The 22,562-nt window shown below is 42.8% G+C and overlaps 1 protein-coding gene across 2 annotated transcripts; it reads right to left on the minus strand.

Moving 5' to 3' along the window:
* Window positions 1-5,646: 5,646 nt before the first annotated feature.
* On the minus strand, window positions 5,647-17,766 carry LOC311238957 (cold-inducible RNA-binding protein B-like). Of its 2 annotated transcripts, none has more exons than XM_084327164.1 (2): window positions 17,685-17,766; window positions 5,647-7,043 (listed from the first exon to the last, which is right to left on the minus strand). In XM_084327164.1, exon 2 carries the CDS (start codon window positions 6,985-6,987, stop codon window positions 6,568-6,570), a length of 420 nt encoding a protein of 139 aa, XP_084183290.1. In that variant the 5' UTR covers window positions 6,988-7,043; window positions 17,685-17,766; the 3' UTR covers window positions 5,647-6,567. The 2 variants fall into 2 exon arrangements, with proteins under 2 accessions (XP_084183290.1, XP_084183289.1); XM_084327163.1 differs by having other exon boundaries at window positions 5,647-7,046; window positions 17,685-17,751.
* Between the last annotated feature and the right edge of the window lie 4,796 nt (window positions 17,767-22,562).

Consider the following 22,562-nt stretch of genomic DNA (forward strand, 5'->3'; position numbering starts at 1 on the left):
TGATGGAACTTTTCCATACCAAACACTATGGCTAAACACTCTCTCTATTTGGGCATAGCCCTTTTCAGTTGGCGTGAGCACCCTACTACTAAATGCTACAGGCTTACCTTTCTGTGTCAGGGCGGCCCCCAGTCCTGTGTCGGACGCATCACATTGTAGCGTCAACTCCTCTTCTCTGTTGTAATACTGTAGGACTGGTGCTTTGGCTATCTTGTCTTTCAGCCTTTGAAACGCTTCCTCTTGGACATCTGCCCATTCCCACATGTTTTCCTTCCGTGTGAGTTGTCTAAGAATCTCGCAGTCATCTGACAGGTGGTCAAAGAACTTCGCCATGTGTTCCGTCTGTGTCCCGACTGTACACAATGAAGGGTTAAAGCAGACTTGCTTACTTGTACTTTATTCACAGTTGTTATGGTTACAACATAAGCTTGGTTCCACCCTAAGCGAACCCTCGGTGTCACCTCTAAAAGCATCCTACGTGCAACAGCACTTAAATAGAACAATCCTATTGTTACACTCCTGACGTCATTACTTCGGCCCATTCACATCACAATAACATATGACATACATGACATACAGATAGACAGTACTGCTACATCTATACATTTATGACATACCAGATTTGCAAATACAGTACTGTTTGTGATACGAAAAGAGTCCAGAAAAGAGAGTATATACATTTGACGTATTTTTTACAGAAGTAGCCCAAGGTAGCTACGTATACACCCAACAACAACAGCTTGTGAAACGTGACAAACGGCCGTGTGTGGAGACATAAAGCATAGCTCCAGAGTGCTTTGGTCGCATTTTGCGAACTAAATCAGTCACTAAAAATGGTCTCAGTCTCTATCTTCTCTTCTCCCCTTTTAATTCTATCAGCGTTTTTTTAACACCCCTATTACGTGAATGAATGAATGAATGAATGAATGAAAACTTTATTTAACAGATTGCAGAATGGGTACAATACAGTACGGCTCAATACATACAATTGTTAAGGGGATGCAGACCTGAGAAAGACGTTTGTCTTGTTTCCATCAGGGTCCCCCATTTTCAATTCATATAGACATTTATGACATACACAACATACATGACATTTATGGCATAGGGACATATAGGTATTTAGTACTGATACATTTGTGACATAAGCGGTATTCACATATACAGTACTGTTACCCCTAGATCCTGACAGAGTATATACATATGATGGGGAGGGGACTGTACATTAGGAGGGGGTGGGTGGGTGGGAGGGAAATATACATACGGCGGGGAGGGAATATATACATGCGGTGGGGAGGAGACTGTCTATTAGGAGGTGGTGGGGGTTTTGGGCATTTACGGTGGCCAGTTTCGAATTGCAGCCTCCCGTAGGTGCTCTTTAAGAGCGGTTTTGAATGTGGGCAGGGATTCACATTCCTTTACAGCTTTGGGTAGGGCGTTCCACATTGTTGTGGCATAATTGCGAAACGTGTTTAGTCCCTTGTTTGAGCCGAATCTGGGTTTAACATGATTTGTTGAGCTTCCTCTGGTGTAGTGGTTGTGGTATTCACTGACCTTTGGGAAGTATTTTGACATGTACATGGGCACCCCGGTCGTATAGTGTATCTTGTAGACCAGGCCCATTGCAAGTTGCTGTACTCTGTCGTCTACTCTAAGCCATCCTAGGTTGGCAAAGTGGGCAGGGGTGAGGTGGGTTCTGGGGTTCAGGTCAAGTAGTAGTCTGACCAGTTTGTTTTGTGATGTTTGTAATTTTGTTTTAAGCGCCTTTGAGGTGCTTTGGTACCATGAGGTGCACGCATAGTCATAGTACCCTTGAATGAGTGCTCCTGCCAGAGTCTTCAGGGTATTCTTGTTTACCAGAGAGGAGATCCGGTACAAGAATCTAGTTCGTTGGTTGACTTTTTTTATTACATTGGATGCCATTTTGTCACAGGAAAGATTTGCCTCTAGGATGGAACCCAGGTAGGTAATTTCGTCTTTCCTTGTGACAATATTGTCACCCACTGTAACTGAGAATCCGTCGGTCTTGCTGAGTTTGTTATTTGAACCGAAGAGAATGGACTCTGTTTTGCCCATGTGTAATGATAGTTTGTTATCAGCGATCCATATGCAGATTTTGCCTAGTTCCGTGCTGAGGGTTTTTTCAACCTGCAATTTGTTCTTGTCAGAGACCAGCAGGGCTGAGTCGTCCGCAAACAGGAACAAGTTGCAGTCACAGGCTGACGACATGTCATTTGCATAAATTAGGAAGAGTAGCGGTCCTAGTATGCTTCCTTGTGGAACACCACAGCTAAATTTTCCACCAGCTTCTCCATAGTAACTTCGATTGGTATTCCAGAAATGACCCCCTTTCACCCACCATCCCTCTTCTCCCCAAGTCCCCAACTCTTATTACTCTGGAAATATTGATTTCCAATACTAGTCAATACCTTTGCCTTCTCCACCTGCTCTATATTTCTACATCCTAAAAGCAAGTTTCCATCTCTCAACACTTTTGTGTACTCCACTTCTCCTAATTGCTTTATGAGTTTTGTTAACTTTAATGGCCCGATTTCTTTTAACTCCCTCTTCTCCCTCAAATCTCACCACTACATTCAGAAAATCTACCCTACCCTCAGACCCACTTGGTCTACTTGACTACTTCCTTCCTTTTTCTTTCTCTTATGGCCATTCCCCTCCTTTTCCCTGCTCCTTTCCTCCACCTTTTCCCTTCCTTCTCCCCTGGGCTCCCCCTCACTATACTCCATACTGACACTATCTGTCTCCTTTCCTGCCATCCTGCCAGAGTTTTCAGCCAAACCTGCTCCCCCATCACTGTCACTATCGGAGGAGATTGCAGACAAACTGCCGATTATTACATTTTTAAAAATGTTTTATTTACCCAGGGTAGGTTCGCGGAGCACGGATGCTATTTTTCAGCTACGCCCTGCTTCACATTCACACAGTTCCATTCACACCTGGGAGCTGCCCAGTACAACCACAGTCTGACACTGTTGGCCACTGAGCAATTCCACTGGAGTAGTTGGGGGTTTACTTTAGTGCCTTGCTCAAGGGCACTTCAGCGGTTGGAGTTAAGGGTATGGGAGAGAGTTATTAATTCACTTCCCCAGCCCAGATTTTTCCTGCCGGTCCGGGGGATCGAACCGGCGACCTTCTGGTCACAAACCTGCTTCTCTAACCTTTAGGCCACCGCTGCCCACATCCGCTCCTATACTTCCATATGCCAACCTCTCCTCCTCGAGGAGCCTGGCCCAGGGACTCAGACAAGAGTGGAGCAATGACATTCACCATATAACCCAAAAAAGATACACTTCTAGCGAATGTTCGCGCAAAATAACCAGGAGTCCTCAGCAGCCCCACCAACAAACTGAACAAGCTGGTAGCTCCCCTCCTTCCCCAAGCCGTCAGAAGTTTCCCCAAACAAATGTCCGCTTGCTGGTCACACACCGATCACGCACAATAGCAGGTCAGACTACTGCTTGACCTCACTCCTAGAACACACCTGACCCCAGCCCATTTTGACAACCTAGGATGGCTTAGAGTAGACGAGTACAACAACTTGCAATGGGCCTGGTCTACAAGATACACTATACCACTAAGGTACCCATGTACATATCGAGGTACTTCCCAAAGGTCAGTAAATACCACGACCACAAGACCAGAGGGAGTTCCACAAATCATGTGCAACCCAGATTCGGCTCAAACAAGGAACTTGACTTAACTTAACACGTTTCGTAATTATGCCACATCAATGTGGAACGCCCTACCCACAGCCATAAAAAAAATGTGAATCTCTACCCACCTTCAAAACCGCTCTCAAAGAGCACCTACGGGAGGCTGCAATTCGAAACTGGCCCCCGTAAATGTCTGAACGAATCAAAGATGGAGAACTGTCCTACGCAGGTATACAGTTATATTTGATTTTTTTTTTTTTTTTGTTTGTAGTCCATCATACAGGCCCTGGCTGTTCTGAAGACAGTCTCACTGCAGGCAGCAGAACAGGTCTTCCTCTCTGGTCCTGATTGAAAACTTTATTAACAGATTGCAGAATGGGTACAATACAGTACGGCTCGATACACACAATTGTTAAGGGGATGCAGACCAGAGAAAGACTTGTCTTGTTTACATCAGGGTCCCCCCATTTTCAATTCATCATGACATTTATGACATACACAACATACAGATATACAGTACTGTTTAAGAGACAGAGATTCTAAAAGAGAATATATACATTTGAGGGGGAAGAAACTGTACATTGGAGGGGATTGGGTTGGACATTTACCGGGGCCAGTTTCAAATGGCAGCCTCCCGTAGGTGCTCTTTGAGAGCGGTTTTGAAGGTGGGTAGGGATTCACATTATTTTACGGCTGTGGGTAGGGTGTTCCACATTGTTGTGGCATAATTGCGAAACGTGTTTAGTCCCTTGTTTGAGCCGAATCTGGGTTGAACATGATTTGTGGAACTACCTCTGGTGTTGTGGTCGTAGAATTCACTGACCTTTGGGAAGTACCTCGACATGAACATGGGTATCTTAGTGGTGTAATGTATCTTGTAGACCAGGCCCATTGCAAGTTGCTGTACTCTAGTCTACTCTAAGCCATCCTAGGTTGTCAAAATGGACAGGGGTGAGGTGGGTTTTAGGAGTAAGGTCAAGCAGTAGTCTGACCAGTTTGTTTTGTGATGTTTGTAGTCATTTAGCCGATGCTTTTATCCAAAGCGACTACAAGTTTTGTACAACAAGACAGCAGGAAGGGTACAACTCTATCAGCTGAGTAACAATGTTCATCAAAGTGTTGAGTGCTTTAGTGCCTTCAACAGGAGCACTCATTCAAGGGTACGACTATGCTATGTACCAAAGCACCTCAGGCAAAAAAAGAAAAAAAAAATACAACAAACATCACAAAACAAACTAGTCAGACTACTGCTTGACCTTACTAAAACCCACCTCACCCCTGCCCATTTTGACATCCTAGGATGGCAGAGTACAGCAGCTTGCAATGGGCCTGGTCTACAAGATACACTACACCACTAAGATACCCATGTACATGTCAAAATACTTCCCAAAGGTCAGTGAATTCAACGACCACACCAGAGGGAGTTCCACAAATCATGTTCAACCCAGATTCTGCTCAAACAAGGGACTAAACAAACACGTTTCGCAATTATGCTACAACAATGTGGAACGCCCTACCCACATCCAAAACCGCTCTCAAAGAGTACCTACGGGAGGCTACAATTCGAAACTGGCCCCCGTAAATGTCCAAACCCCCTAGTGTACAGTTTCGTCCCCCTCAAATGTATACCGGTATATTCTCTTTTAGGATCCCGGAGTCCTAGGTCCCATCAACATATTCAAACACCGATGTCATCATTTCTCAGTGACCTTGAGTCAGCGCCGCCATATTCACTCAGTTCAAATACGTATATTGACCCTCGTCTGGCTGATAAACGTCAACTACAGGCAAGAGACAATTGTCGAGAACTGCACTGCCCTACATACATTTAGCCGACGCTTTTATCCAAAACAACGTACAAGTCAGCAGGAAGGGAACAATTCTGGCAGCTAAGGGTAAGTAACATTGTAAATCAAAGAGTGTTGAGACTTTTTATTTCCCATGAATCATTTAGTAGACTCAATGACAGTATATATATTTTTAAAAAAAAGCTTTAATGTTGATACAAAGAACAGAAAGTACAAAAATGCTCTCATTCCGAGTTTTATAATCGGTGAGAGAAGTTAGACGTCGATCACTTATACAAGTTCAGTCCATTCTAACAGCACATTTAAAATGCAGCCGTTGAGCAAAGCAAAAAAACACATTGAACAGCCGACTACATTAGGCGTGCATTTCACCAGTATGAAAGGAATTAACTTTTGGGAAACTGAACATACAGGACCCTCTGCTAATCTATATTTAAGATTAAAAAAAATTACATGACTGAGGCATTGCTGCCGAGCAACACTATAGGAATGTACTATGAAACCCAAAAGCCTGTTTGAGCTACTAAATGGATTTCTCATTCAATAACTTGGCAGGAGGTAGGTTGGACAAGCATTAAAATGAAGGATAACTCAAACAAAAGTAAAGCCCTATTGAATTTCCCCTACATCCAGGGGAAAACAGGAGCTGCTTAACAGTGCGAGGTAGGAATGGTGCTTCAAAATCCTGGTTGACAAGAAAAAAAAAATTAGATCATTTCAATTTCTGAGTTTTCCAATTTCTCATTTAACGGCACCAATCAAATCAGATATTGTACTTAGTTAATAGGTGCGAGGTTAGAAAAAAAAGCTGTGAGAACAATTGCCCTCAAGTAGGAAAGAAATCTTCAACTTGAGTTTAAACATGGTTTGTCAATGAATGGCCAAAACTATGGCTACATTTGCACGACGCTTGAGCTACTGCAACAACATACTACAAAGAGAATCGGGTCAACAACACATGGACATTTCCTAAGGGAGCGCATATTTTAAATACAGCCAGTCGATGGATGATCTTGAATCGGGGAGTTTCTCGTGTGCAGCATAGCTGTATGGTCCAGAGCGCTCCCAGTAGCTACCCCCGCTTCCAACTACTCCCTGTATCCACCGCCGCTTCTGTATCCACCACCGCCGTAACTCCTATCTCCACCGCCTCCGTAGCTTCCACCTCCACCGCCGTATCCTCCACCGCCTCTCCCGCCGCCATAGCTTCCTCCGCCTCCGTATCCTCCACCACCGCGACCTCTGCCGCCGCCGCCACCCTGCCCCGCTTCATTCACACGAATCTCTCTGCCGTCCACCGTCTGGCCGTTCATTCCATCCATCGCATCTTTGGCGTCCTGTGGGTTTTCATATGTAACAAAGCCGAAGCCGCGAGGCCTTCCAGTCTCTTTGTCTTTGATCACGTCGCATCTGGCGACGTTTCCGTACTTTGAGAATGCTGCCGCCAACGAGTCATCGGTGGTGTCGAAGCTCAGTCCGCCGACGAAAAGTTTTCCCTCGTCGGACATCTTTTGTCTGTAAGCTACAGTAGCAAACTCGTGGCAAATGGAGGACCTGTGCGGTGCTGCTGCAAGTGAAGAGGTGAGACATAATTAGCATAGTAGGTAGTAATATAGGTGAGGTACATTCCTTAGTTGGCATTATACAACGGCATGCAAATTTCTCGATTCTGATTGGCTGAAAGTCATTTTACACGTGTTTATTGCGAACAGTCCACGCTGGCTGGTCCTAGGACCCGCCCACAACCGAATCACTTCACATCACTCCGCCGGATCACAAAAGGACAGACAATAATCTTTACAAATGGATATGTTGATAGCGACTAAACGACTAAATATCAAGCGATTCTGTCACAGCGAATGTCTTAGTCCTTTAAACAATGTTGGATGATGTAATTGATGAGTCTTGAATCATTGTGTAACAAAATAAAAATCGCGGATTGATTGATTGATTAATTTACAATTTCTTTTTTCAATTTCTTTTTCTTTCTCTGACTGCAGCCCTCACTCTCACACTGTCCGACGCTGGCTCAGTCTCCACCCACCCCCCCCCCCCCCCCCCCCACACACACACACACTCCTGTCTGCAACGCGGGGGATAGTCAGATTGAGAGAGAGCTGGGTGCTGCGCTGTTCTAAGTGAGCATGGCCTATTGAGTTGATTGATTGATTGCTAATTTTATTACTGTACGCTTGGTTTCCAACTAGTTAAGTTTAGGCCCTCTACAGTAGGTTTAAAAAAATAAATAAAAAAATAGGGCGAAGAAAACGTTTTTTTCCTATAGGGCAAAGAAAACGTTTTAATTTGTTTTACCTACTTTCTATAGAAGCATCTAAGAATGAAGTTCTATAGAAAGTAGGTCTGCATCCCCTTAACAATTGTGTGTATTGAGCCGTACTGTATTGTACCCATTCTGCATCTGGTAATAAAATGTTCAATCAATCATTCCAATAATACACAGTTGGATGTGTTAGTTGGTTGGATGCACTTCCGATCTGCTTCCACATGGAGGCAAATTGTCTTTTTTGTAGTTGTGGGAACTACTTTTTCTGGCGGATGTTTTTTTCAATAAATCTTCGATTAATGTGTGTTTATTGTATAGCAATAAGGTTGGATGAATGTGGCAGTTGTATAAAAGCTTTACACCACTTGCAGTCGTGATTTGTGAACAATAAACCATGCCTAGGGGGGTCTAACGACCCTCGGCTGCGCCTCGGGCCTAACAACCACCCCTAGGCATGGTTTATTGTTCACAAACCACTCCTGCGCGTGATGTAATGCTTAAATAGTACATGGTTATTTCGATGACTGACAATTGGGCGTGTTATGGTAATGGTTTGTTTTTGTAGGGCAGTGCAGATTTAACCCAATTATGGCCAGAAGGAATGGTTGACAGCCTACATTTAATTTCTGGGCCTGAGTGGCGGCAAGAGTTAGAATTCCCTTTGGAACATCAGTTAAGACCAGAATAGAATCAAAGCCTCTGATGAATCGACCTCAAACCCTGCCCTCTTTTCCTGATCCTCCAATCACAACTGTTGCTTTCCTCTGACAAAACAGTTTGTCCAAGGGAAGCAACAGTTGCTGTTACAAAGGGTCAGATTAAACCGAATATATGTATTTATTGATTGATATATATTGCATAGGATTTGTATATCGTCTGATATCCCTTGTGTATTCTTTGTACATATACACGGAATATCCCTTTAACCTAGTACAGACCATAATATTCGTTCTCCTATTGGACAGCGCCCCCTAGGCGCCAGCGGCCATACCCCCAATGCCGAGTTCAAAGCCACCGTCAAGGCTTGTCTGAACATGCCCGGTTCTGCCCAAGACTACGAGACAGGAATAAGGCTGGTACTAGTTTGTTCGCCCAACATATAAATATGGCGCAGGTGAATACAGAAGTAGTTCGAGTTACCCAAGTGAAGCCTCACCCACGATACGACGTGCGGTGAAGTAGGGCCCGTTTTTGCCCCAAAATAGAGTCTTGTCTTATCCTAATACGTTTGTTCAACGTATCGTTCGCTCCTTACTAGTAAAGCCTTCATCACGAGTCAACGACCAAGTGAAGTGAGCAACCGTGCGTCTAAATAGAGCACTTATAGCCGCGTGCGAATAGGATAGTAAAGTGTCAGAGCTTAGTGGAATAACGTCAAGTTCAACCTAGTTAATGTGAAGTACCGCGCACCGGAGAATCTACACCGGTGAATGCAGAGCCCCTTTCCGGCTGGATTATTATTATTATTGCTTTGGACCAGGCTGTTGGAGCGGAGAAGAATCGTCTACAACCCACTACTGTGTGGGATTTACCCGTGACGTGAGGAACATCATTCGAGCCCGTCTCAAGGAGAGGCTGGCCGGCTTTCACCTATGCTGCACGCATACTTGGATTACAGCTGCTGCTTTTCGTCTGCTGATCCAGGGAGTAATATACCGCCTCCCATAGCAGGAGCTTATTGAGTCCCCGTGGATCCAGACTTTGCATTCGAACATTTCCTCCCCCTGCTGGCTTACAACCGGTGGGAACCCCCTACCAGTATCTCCCGCTGCCTCCCCAGAGTACCATAGATATAATTCCTAAGATTCAGGTTGTATTATTATCTCCTGCGTAATATGAGAATGGACATTCGTTATTGATTTGCCTACGCACATTCCTTTGCCTTATAAGCGCATTGAAAGTAAAGTATATTATGTATTCTTGCTGCTAATAAATATTCGTAAACCCAGATTTGTGTGGAACCAGGGGAGGAAATTAGGCCACTTTACTCGCCAATTGCGAGTATTTTTTACGTTTGGCGAGTAATTCATGAAGAGCACTCGCCAGTCTGGCGAGTACTAGTAATTACAAAACAAAACAAAAAAATCATTCTGCAATCTGCTGATTCGCTCACTGACACAAACCGAACTCTGACTCCCCCCTTGATTCCTCCCATTTGCGCCACATAATAATCAGACCATAACCAATGAACATCATCGTTGTACAGATGCGCTCTAAGCTCCTCCAATGAACACTCGTTTTCTAGAAGATGCCGCCCATCTAGGGGAAGTGGACAGACCACTGACTGCGCGCAGACCTACAAACTCCTGCCACCGGCAGCCGGCTTGACAACGTAGACAAACTTACAAAAACACATGAGTGGATGAAAATAATTGCATGTAGAGTCGTCGCTTTCGGATATCGGTGCGGTCTGACATGGGGGCGAACAACAGCACGCGACGCGTCTCCTTCGAGTCGGATGAGAATGACAAGTCAACAACATTAGCCGGCTAGCTACCTAGCATGTAACAAGCTACCATAACGCGCATTCAACATAGTGGACTATACTGAGCGGCTTTGCTTAAATGCAGCCGAGTGACATTTTATTATTACCGGGTTTCCCAGCATATCACCACTCGCCCATATGCCCTTCACAACGGTGATGTTGTCATATTTGGCATTCAGAATACACCCGCTGAACCCCTAGCGTTGTCGATTCGGTTCCAATGTATTGTCATCTTACAGCACAAGTACAGTACAACCAGAATACATTTGGCATACAACCAGAGTGCAAATGTAACAAGTCAAGTTCAAGTTGTTTTATTTAGCTATTACATTACAGTGAAATGCTTGGTTCTTTCACTGCCCAACCCAGTATTGATTGAAAACTTTATTAACAGATTGCAGAATGGGTACAATACAGTACAGCTCAATACACACAATTGTTAAGGGGATGCAGACCAGAGAAGGACTTTAGTCTTGTTTACATCAGGGTCCCCCATTTCAGTCCTGTTTGCTTAATGCCTTGTCCACTTCCTCCACACTCCAATATGTTATGATGAATTGAAAATGGGGGACCCTGATGTAAACAAGACTAAAGTCTTTCTCTGGTCTGCATCCCCTTAACAATTGTATGTATTGAACTGTACTGTACCCATTCTGCAATCTGTTAATACACTTTTCAATCAATCAATCCCTTCAACCCTGCTCCTGTCAAACCTGCTCTTTCCATTCCCTCCATCATGTCCCCCCTTTCTGATGAATATTTCCTGCACTTAAGAGTCAGACACACATTCCTAGTAGTTGAGCTGTGATGAATGAAAACTTTATTTAACAGATTGCAGAATGGGTACAGTACAGTACGGCTCAATACATGCAATTGTTAAGGGGATGCAGACCAGAGAAAGACTTTCGTCTTGTTTACATCAGGGTCCCCCATTTTCAATTCATCATTCAGTATAACCTAGACCAGCCCAACCCAGCATCTTTCACTGCCCAGTTCAGCCCAACCCAGTCCAGAATAGTTCCCTCTTTCATGTTAATATGTGATTTAATGATGTAATATTTTGAAGAGTAGAGACAGTGTGATTAATTTACTATGATTGAAAATCAATTTAGACGAAGACGTACAAAGAAGTAATTATCACAATTAGCGATTTTTTTTGTCTGGTAAAAAATCTATTTGGCTGGTAAAAAAAATCGGATACCCGCCAGTTGGCTGGTAAGCCAAAAAGTTAGTTTCCTCCCCTGTGTGGAACCGTATCATTGTGGAGGTGTTCTCATCATATACCTGTGTACTGTATGGCCAGTAGTAATGTACATAAGACGGTAGTGGTTTAATGATACCATACTTATTAATACAGTCAGGGAATTGTACCCCTCAGTTACAGTTGCGATTGGATAAAGAAAAGGGGCAGGGCTTATGTTACCGGCCTCAGACCTAGGGGAATCTGAGTCGGCACAAGCGATACAGACAAGGGTGCGCTGTGGATCTGTGAATGATGTAACCCCTTTCGGGTCTGTGATGCACGCCTGTCCGAAACCCTCGTGCAACCGAGTACCTTTGAAATGTCTCTGCGATACTTGTACAAGTTGTACGACGAGCGTTTTGCTGAGGAGTTAATTGTGGGATTTTTCTATGAAGGTATAAGGGACTGTTCACTCGTCCAACCTTGTTGGCGTGCATCAGACCCGAAAGGGGCTATTAATGATGAATAGACACTAGGGACAGGTACCGAATTCGGTACTTTTGAGGTACCGAACCGAAACACGTCGGTACTACCGAGTAGGGATGCCCCGATCACGTTTTTTGCCACCGATACCGATCACCGATCGTCGTGAGCCATATCGGCCGATACCGATCCGATACCGATCGTTTTTGATTAGAAAGAAATTAAAAATTATTTTATATAAAATTTTTTTTTTTTATAAAATATATATATTATATAATTAGACTTGTACTTGTATTATCTGCGAGACATCGCCACCACGCAACAAGTCAAAATGCTCGCTATCTGCAAACAGCTCCACTGTCTGTGTGTACTCTAGTAGCTCCTCCTGATATCAACAAATGCTCCAGCAAGTCTTGTAGTGCATGTTGATACCTCCGTTAGCTCGCGTTAGCTGACGTTAATTCACTGTTCAAAACGAAATGTCCGATTGAACTAAATAGTTGTCTTAACGTCATCTAGCCGGCTAGCAGTAGCTACAGATAGCTCCTGATATCAATGTCTTATAACATTGATTGAATGCGTATTCGAGCTGAGGGCTTGCTGAATGTGAAATGACCAAAGCACTTAACGTTACCAATGGGGTCCCGCTGCAGCGCCGGAGAATCCTTTTGCTCGCTATCTGCAAACAGCTCCACTAGTACACACAGACAGTGGAGCTGTTTGCAGATAGCGAGCAAAAGGATTCTCCGGCGCTGCAGCGGGACCCCATTGGTAACGTTAAGTGCTTTGGCAGGCCTGTACGCTGCGATGATATGATCGCGAATTGCCCCTTTAATTGGCCGTTGCGATTGGTAAATATTATCTGGGGGCGGGCTTGCGAGTAGTGCTTTCAAGCCTTGCATTCGTATTTCACTCCTAAATTATCCAAGGCGTGTGATGACGCCACTCACGCGAGCTCGTGGTGCTATGAAAGAATCTGTCGGCAATGAATGAACTTACTGCGATCACCGATAGCCTGAGTGAAAAAAAAGATTTGCGCGGAGTGAATCTGGGTCACGCTATATACTTGGAACTTGTAGTCTATCGTGCGATTAAAGACCATGTCCCTATCTGCGTAGTCTATACATCCAACACCAAATCCCATAATTCCTAGCGAAACGAAACTGAATGTAGCCGCTTCCTTTAAATAATAATATGGCTCTTGCTCCGCAAGAACAACGGAGTGGATAATGGATATCAGTCAATTTTATGACAACCACGTCCGATGTGGAGAGATGATAAGATGATGATGATTGACGTGATGATGTGATGATTGATTGACGGGGACACGGAAACTTCTAACGTTCAGGATCAGCCATGCATTACGTGAGTACCCCACTATTAGGACGTGAAATACTGTCTACTTAAATTGACACCGCGGATCAATAAAGTATCAACCTATCTATCTAATAATGAGACGATATGCAAATAATATAATACTAATAATTGTCGGTTCCCCGTATATGAAATGAAATGACTGCTGGTAAAATCACTGTTTATTTCTCGTTTTGCATAGTATTACATTCCACTTCTATAAACAATCAAAGTCCTACCGTAAGAGCCTCATACGGGTCAATTAAACCTTTTTTATTAGTCTTTCCTTCGAGCTAAGTTGGACTGAACATTTCACTGTCAAAAGCGCAAATGTAAATAAGGTTGCGTTGCAAGTTGCAACAGTTTTCAAAATAAAAGGTCATATATACAAATACCTCTCAATTCTTATAAAAAAAAAAGTCCCGGATATACATAAACATTAATTGGCATAGATCTCTATAAACGGCCCAACACATTGATCACTTTAGGCACACACTGAAACCAGTAACATCACAAATATGAAGCAGGTAATTACCCATACAAATAATAAACCTTTCATGAGGTTATTTACAATAATAATAATTCATTTGATTTCTAAAGCACTTTTCATTGTGAAACAAATGTATGCAGAGTTTCTTCTCCTCCTGATTAATGGTGTGTGTGTGTTGTGATGATCTCATTCAAGGAGCACTACACAAGCGCGCGCACACACACACACAGTTTGTTGTTTTTGTTCTATTAGTGATTTACACACTCAGTTGGTTCATTATAAAAGATACAAACCTGAAAACAAACGCACTTAAATGTTAAATAAAGGACCACAGTAATGAGGCAGGAGGAACATATTTTTTTTAATAATGGTAAAATTGTTATTAAAAAATTTGCCCCTAAAAAATATTTTTTGCCCCTAAATTTCTCATTTAGGGGCAAGTGTGCCCCTAGTGAAAAAGCTTAGCGTACAGCCCTGTTTGGTCATTTCACATTCAGCAAGCCCTCAGCTCGAATACGCATTCAATCAATGTTATAAGACATTGATATCAGGAGCTATCTGTAGCTACTGCTAGCCGGCTAGATGACGTTAAGACAACTATTTAGTTCAATCGGACATTTCGTTTTGAACAGTGAATTAACGTCAGCTAACGCGAGCTAACGGAGGTATCAACATGCACTACAAGACTTGCTGGAGCATTTGTTGATATCAGGAGCTATCGGTAGCTAGTAGGGGTGGGAATCACCAGTTTCATCATGATACGATACGATATCGATTCTTTGGACAACGATACGATATTTGCCGATATCACAAAGTCTCTCACGATACAATACGATACGATTAGATTCAGGTGCCTGCGATCGATATGAGATGATATCATATGCCCATTTAACACAATCAGTAACATTTAGATCAACAAAAAAAAGGTAATGAAAATATCATTTGACATTTGTATTTTTGAGCTCTTCCAGACATTTAAAGGAAAATCAATCTATTGTTTTTAATACAAATAGACCTCCTGTTCACTGTAAAGTGCCACGTTTTTATATATTGAGCTTTAAACTTTAAGCTACATTTTTTGGAACTCAAAACTCACAACCTCCCTCTCCCAAACCGTTCCTACAACAATTTGTTGATGTTGCATGATCATGTATAGGCCTACATTTATTATGTATTATATTGTTTATGTTTAAATAACATTTAAACATCAAACTCCTCTGACCTCATCTGGTCTTTCCAAAGACTCGCGCACACACACACAGAAAGGGAGAATGCTATGCTGTAACGTCTACACACACGGAGCTACTGCTGTTGTTCTTGGGCGGATATGAGACTCGCCACAGGATTTTCAAAATAAGAGTATCGATATGAATCGATCTTATTACATCGCATCGATCCGATTCGATTGTTGATAATTACATCGATGTATCGATCTGGATCGATGTATCGTCCCACCCCTAGTAGCTAGCCGGCTAAATACCGCTAGACAATGCCTACTAAAAGTGAATAGTTGACTGGGTAATTTTGTTTAAACAGTAACGATAGCTAGGTAGCTAACGTTAGCTCAGGTCGAATGCACTATCTAGACTCAGCAGAGGAGGTCCGCCTCCTCTGTGTTTACAAACTCTACACGGGTACGGGCGGGGCTAGGGAGGAGGAGCAGTTTGCAGGTCCTGTGCGTCTGAGACAAGCGAGTGAGATATCCACTTGATCAGTTTCCGCGATCGGCGAATATGACTAATTATCGGAATTCCCCGATCGCATATTTATGCTAATTATCGGCCGATAACGATCGGTGGCCGATCGATCGGGGCATCCCTACTACCGAGTATCGAATCAAGTGAGAAACCAAAAAAAAAAAAAAAGATGCACGATATATCGGCCGCCGATATAATATCGGCCGATATGGCCGTTTTTTTACACATCGGTATCGGTCCGATATTAAGATAGGGCCGATATTAAAAAAAATGAATAAAAAAAAAAGGAATTATTATCTTTTTTTTCTTCTTTTTACATGTTTTGGCCTTAAATAGTTTCAAAATATCAGTCATTTCTGAAAATAAGTTACAAAAGTAAAAAAAATTATGCGTTTTGGAAAATAGCTCTTTATTTGATTATCATAAAAAAGTGTTTTCTATACAGAGATATCGACATCGGTAAATATCGGTATCGGCCAGAACAGCAATATTAATATCGGTTATCGGTATCGGCCACAATTTTCACATCGGTGCATCACTAGTTTTTTTATTATTATTATTATTTTTTTACCCTTTTCTTTTCATGTCAACGTTCACACGCACAATATATGCTTACCTAGGATTTGACTTGATTCAACAACAAAGCAGTCGGAGCAATGACAAGCCGAAAACTGTCGAAATTGTAGTTATTTGAAGTTTTTTTTTACGACTGAGGTAGGTAAATTAAATTTCTTGAGACTAAAGTACCGAAAAAAGGTACCGTTGGGTACCGGTATCGATTCACAGGTACCGGTACCGGTATCGGTTCAAATGTGAAAGGTACCCATCCCTAATAGACACGTTATCTCTTCTAGCCTCGCTCTACTGAGAGTGGTTTATTCTGACAAAATATTCCTTTAACATTCCAATACTCCAATTTACTTTGTAATTCTTATTGTACAATAATATAATAAACCAAATCATACAAAAATACAATCTTCAAATGTATTCTTTAGGAAACGAAATAGTGCAAAACAATAAAAACCTTTTGGCATAAATTCAATCTGTATCCTTGATTGATCATCGTAACATATATGACACACACGACATACAGATAGAGAGTACTGCTCTACATCTATACATTTATGACGTACCAGATTTGCAAATACAGTACCGTTTGTGATACAAAAAGTGTCCAGAAAAAGAGTGTATACATTTGACGTAGAAACTGTACATTGGAGGAGGTTGGGTAGGTGGGGTGTGGTTGGGTGGGTGGGGGGGGGGACACTGTACATTGGAGGTGGGGGGAGGGTTGGGTAGGGGACACTGTACATTGGAATACTGACAAAGCCATACTTGGTCATTTACTGTACAACTGGGTTAGGACATTTGTAGGGGCCAGTTTCTAATTGCAGTCTCCCGTAGGTGTTCTTTGAGAGTGTTTTTGAAAGTGGGTAGCGATTCACATTCCTTTACAGTTTTGGGTAGGGCGTTCCACATTGATGTGGCATAATTGCGAAACGTGTTTGAGCCGAATCTGGGTTTAACATGATTTGTGGAGCTCCCTCTGGTGTTGTGATCGTGGTATTCACTGACCTTTGGGAAGTATTTTGACATGTACATGGGTACCTTGGTCATGTAGTGTATCTTGTAGACCAGGCCCATTGCAAGTTGCTGACCAGGCCCATTGCAAGTTGCTTCTACTCTAAGCCATCCTAGGTTGTCAAAGTGGGCAGGGGTGAGGTGGGTTCTAGGAGTAAGGTCAAGCAGTAGTCTGACCAGTTAGTTTTGAGATGTTTGTAATTTTGTTTTTAGCGCCTTTGAGGTGCTTTGGTACCATGAGGTGCAAGCATAGTCGTAGTACCCTTGAAGTGCAACCAATAAACCCTTTTGCATCGCCATCTATATATTCTTACTTAAATACAAACGTAATACCTAATCCTGTAGTCAGAACAGTCACAAAAACCAATAGTACACATCTGAAATTGAATACACGTTACTAGCTACATAACCTTAGCTCAAATACACATTGACGGTAACACGCTCTTACACATACGTTGTCACGTTCACATGCGCGCACCCACATGTACCGTCGGTGTAACACGCTAGCTAACAGTTAGCAATTATTCATTTAAAACTACTCGTCCAAACATGTTCGTGTACACACTCAAAACGTTACATAACATGTCACCGACAGTTCACATTCGTTTTTAAACATCTTTGGGAATGTTTTAGATAATTATTGTATTACCTGTGTGCTGTGTGAATGGAGAGAATAGACACGTTATTTCTTCTAGCCTGGCTCTGCTGGCAGCGGTTTATTCTGACTGCGCATGCTTGGGAGCCAAGACTATACTGATTTCCTCTATCACTCACAGGAGCGCAGGAGCGCCATCTACTGACTTGGAAGTCTAATAAGATGTAGCATCTCATTCAAAAGTAAATTACTGTTAAGAGTAGTTGTGAATAATCTTAAAAAATAGGGGGTGTATGTTTTTGTATAAAACTTTACATGGAGGCATTTTCAAACCCTCTACAATTACATAAATTGAAAAAGGTCTGAACTTGGCCTGGCTCACTCCTACGACCTTACTGGACACCTCAACGAGCCTGCTTAGACTGGGCTGTTCATGTCTGGAGAATTAAATGTCTGAACCAGATGTCAATACAAAAGAGATTCAATAAATAATTCAGTGACAATTGACTTTAGGGGGTACAGATAACAACTAAGAAACCAGTGCATAGGAACACATTCAACCTGATTAGTTACCTTTAGAATTAGAGGTAAACAATCATTTTGGGTAAATTGAGTTGAGTCAAATGGATAGTTCACCAAATGTAATTGGAAAGCCTTCAGGTAGAAGCCATTCAGGAAGGATTTCCTTTAACTGAGGATCTATTTAAATAGAGAGTCCAAATAATTTTATTCAGTAACCACCTCAATCGCCCGGCCTTGAATTAATTATAAGTTAATTATACGTTAGGCTACTACTTGTCTGAATCTCACCCTCAAGGCAAAACTCTTTTATTAACGTCACAATGTCCAGTAAAAGTTTATCGTTTCTCAGATTACTTCTCTCTAAAAATCAATCTAGACTGTGGCTTTTGATTAGTCCTGGATTTATTCATAACTTCACAGCAATATATAAAATCAGGCCAGTAGGCCCATGGCCCTGTGATATGATATGATACATTTATTTATATTGCACCCCTCAACCAATAGTTACATCGGCCCGGGGCGCTGGCCGGGAAAGAAAGAAAAACAGAAAGACAGGAACAATACGAAAACAGAAAAAAGTGCATGCAGGCCAACCAAGCAGACAGAGAACGGACAACAATCATACTACAATACAAAAACTATCTAATGGATTTTTTTATGGCGAAAAAGGTGGGTTTTGAGCATGGCCTTAAAAGTCTGTAGAGTGCTTGCCGATTTTAAGTTGAGTTGGAGCTTGTTCCAGAGTGTCGGTTTTGAATTGATTGATTGACAACTTTATTAACAGATTGCAGAATGGGTACAGTACAGTACAGCTCAATACATAAAATTTTTAAGGGGATTCAGACCAGAGAAAGACTTTCGTCTTGTTTACATCAGGGTCCCCCATTTCAATTCATCATAATGTAATAAATACGTGAGTTATACCAGTAGCAGGAGAAACTGCTATGTAGCAGGGAAACTGCTATTTATCCAAATGCCTGAAATAACCAACTGCACAACCGGGTTACAAGGAATACCAACTTTATTTCATCAAGGTCCTATGCTAAACAATGATACGAGATCTATTAATTAAAACCTATGAGCCATGAAGCCGATACGCATTTCCCCTCGGAGACATGACAGGGTTTAACAGAACCAGAGAATGCAGCATGTATAGCCAGGCGTCCCCTAGGTAAATTATATCACCTCTAAGTTAAGCACACTATAAATTACAGCACTTCTATATAGGTAAACCCTTCACCTCTAGGTAGAGCACATATCACAGCACACTTTTATATGGGCAACAACCCTTAGTTTGAAGGAGGTACGGTACATACACAATGCACTTACAATAGTCACACACACACTCTATCCGACCAGCTGGTCCATGTGAATATTTAGGGCATCGCCTCCCGCTACCAGCCAACGCTCTCGCTGTAAATCCTCCGCCACCCCTCTCTCTTGGTACGGCCTCATGCCCAATAGGACACTTTATTACAACACATAAGTAATTCATACAGGGGACTAGGGGTCTCTAATTGGGGGGACTAATCAGGCACCGTAAAGGTTGTCTGCAAACGTAACTCAGTCACCCTCTATATGAGGCACGCAATTGTGAACATGCATATGTCCTATCACAGTGACACACGTCAAAACACCCTCCTTAAGAGGCACTGCGCGTTATACAAAGTAGATGCCTAATCACACACGGCCCGCTAATCACACTCTCAAATAGGCACTCATAGATAATAGATCAACTGTACACACTAATTATGGCAGACTCCCCAGGTCCTAATTACCCCTCCCTCTTGCTTCCCCTGTTCCCCTTCAATTGGTCACACAATATAAATACAACATATACCAGCCTGGGCTATATAATAAATAGGGCATATAAAGGACTAGCCAATATGCAGGTTAATTAAGGGCACGATATCATACAAACAATGTAACTAGAAAATACACAATATACCATATACAATATATATATCTACAGTAGGCCTATACAGTTATAAAAATAGATCATAATACAAAATCCTATACTAAGTGCAATGTGGACTTAACTCGCCGCACGGCGCGACCAGGGGTGCAGTCGTGCACACACGCGGTTACACGGCGTGTTATTAGTAGTCACTCAGGGCAGAAGTGCGTGCAATGATAAGTACCCGGCCATTGTAGAAAGCTACCCGGCCGGCGGCCGGCACTTCTCACCTAGACTTTGCATAATAATAGGAACCTACGAGAAGGTGGGGGGCTGCTTGATCTCCATTGTTATGCATAATAATCATCTGTTCTGTGCGCAACTGAGGGAACATGTATGCGTGTGCGTGTGCGCGGGAGCGCGCGTGCACGTGGCGTGTAACCAGTTCCCATATTACGACTGCACCACTGGGCGCGACCCCCCTGAGGGTCGAAGCTTGGACCCCGTCCAACTCTCCGGGCGAATGTTCCGGCACACGGTGGTCCTCCAGGTGATAGTTTGATTTGCAACCTGGTAATCGTACTCGGTGTCCGCGAGGACGTTCCAAGTATAAGGTCTTTGGGAGCGATGTAACTCAGTACTCTCTATGTCCCGTCCCTATCTGTCTCCAGGAGGGTAAGCCTCCCCTCCTCCCGCTACCGGAATCGAACTTGCCAGCAACGGGCCGTAGGATCCACAGCAATGCAGCGCTGCCAATTGAGCTAGTTCTGGATACTAAAAAAGGGCGGATTACTGCTACATAATGCTGCCGCGGCGGAGCTCCGCGCTGCCGCGTCGCCGCAGGGGCGTGGCTAGACGCAAGTTGGGCGTGGTTTGACACAAGTTGGTTGCCTTTAATATTTAGGCTACCGGTACCTGTGGACGGCTGGCTAACTTATCTTCATCGCCGGTGGATAACTCTCCACGATCGACCCCACCCCCCGGGCGCGTGTTACTGTTCCGCAACAGTAAGTTACTTCCGGGGTAGGCCTGATTGGCCCCGACAGGCACGTGACGCGGCAAACTCAGGACGCGCAACGAGGCTGCTGAGAGCTGTCGCGCGGAAATAGGCTGTCTATTGCCATTCTCTAACACAAACTCTAACCTTAACCAGCTCCTTAACAGCGCCTAAACTTAACCGTTCTAACCTTAACCAACTCCGAAACAATGCCTAACCTTAACCTTAACCTTAACCATGCCTAACCTTAACCATAGAAAGAATATTGCCATTCTCTAAGACAAACTCTAACCTTAACCAGCTCCTTAACAGCGCCTAAACTTAACCGTTCTAACCTTAACCAACTCCGAAACAATGCCTAACCTTAACCTTAACCTTAACTGTAACTGAGGGGTACAATTCCCTGACTGTATTAATCAAGTATTGGTATCATTAAACCACTACCGTCTTATGTACATTATACTGGCCATACCGTACACGAGTATATGATGAGAACACTTCCCCACAATGAATCGGTTCTACACTAGGGCTGCAACTAATGACTAATTTGGTAGTCGACTAATCTGCCGATTATTTTTTCGATTAGTCGACTAATCGAAAACCAATGTAAACAACAAAAAAACAAAAAAAAAAAAGGATTTTTTTTTTTTTTTTAATTACCTATCTTTGTGAAAGTGGCTTCTCAGCTCTGGTCCAGCTGAAGACAGAGCAGAGGAACAGATTGGACATTGAGCATGACCTCAGAGTTGCTTGTCTACCATCACCCCAGACTTTGAGACTCTTGTCAGGACCAAACAACAACATCATAACATGATGATCCCATAGCAAATTAAAATAATGACTCATGAAACATTTGAATTTGGATCTTTAAGCCACTTTAAATGAAAATGTATTTGAAGAACAATACAGCAATCACTCATAACAAGATAAATAAATTAAATAATACAAATTAAAGTGGAAGTGTACTTTAAATAACTTTTGTTTGCTGTGTGTGAGAGGAGTCCGTATGTGTGTGTGTCTTACTCTGATCGCTGTGTGAGTGAGAGGAGTGTGTGTACTGTGTAATTTGTGTGTGTGTCTTACTCTGATCGCTGTGTGAGTGAGAGGTGTGTACTGTGTAATTTGTGTATGTGTGTGTGTCTTACTCTGATCGCTGTGTGTGAGTGAGAGGAGTGTGAATGTGTGTGTGTCTTACTCTGATTGCTGTGTGTGAGAGAGAGGAGTGTGAATGTGTGTGTCTTACTCTGATCGCTGTGTGTGAGTGAGAGGAGTGTGTATGTGTGTGTGTCTTACTCTGATCGCTGTGTGTGAGTGAGAGGAGTGTGTATGTGTGTGTCTTAGGCTATGGTGAGACTAGTGTATTCCTGGCGTTTTTTTATACGTTTTTGACGACGTTTGATGTCCTATCTACACAGAAATGCGTTTTTTGACGTTTTTTTGTGGATACGGCTGAAACGCAAAATTGTGTTTGCGTTTGGAGATATGCAAAAAAAACGCTTCGACAACAGCGTGTAGT

The sequence above is a fragment of the Notolepis coatsorum genome, assembly GCF_963971535.1.
Source record: "Notolepis coatsorum genome assembly, chromosome: 1".
NCBI lineage: Eukaryota > Metazoa > Chordata > Actinopteri > Aulopiformes > Paralepididae > Notolepis > Notolepis coatsorum.

Excerpts from the sequence above, each read along its gene's own strand:
- LOC311238957 (XM_084327164.1), bottom strand. The coding sequence starts at position 6,987 with ATGTCCGACGAGGGAAAACTTTTCGTCGGCGGACTGAGCTTCGACACC.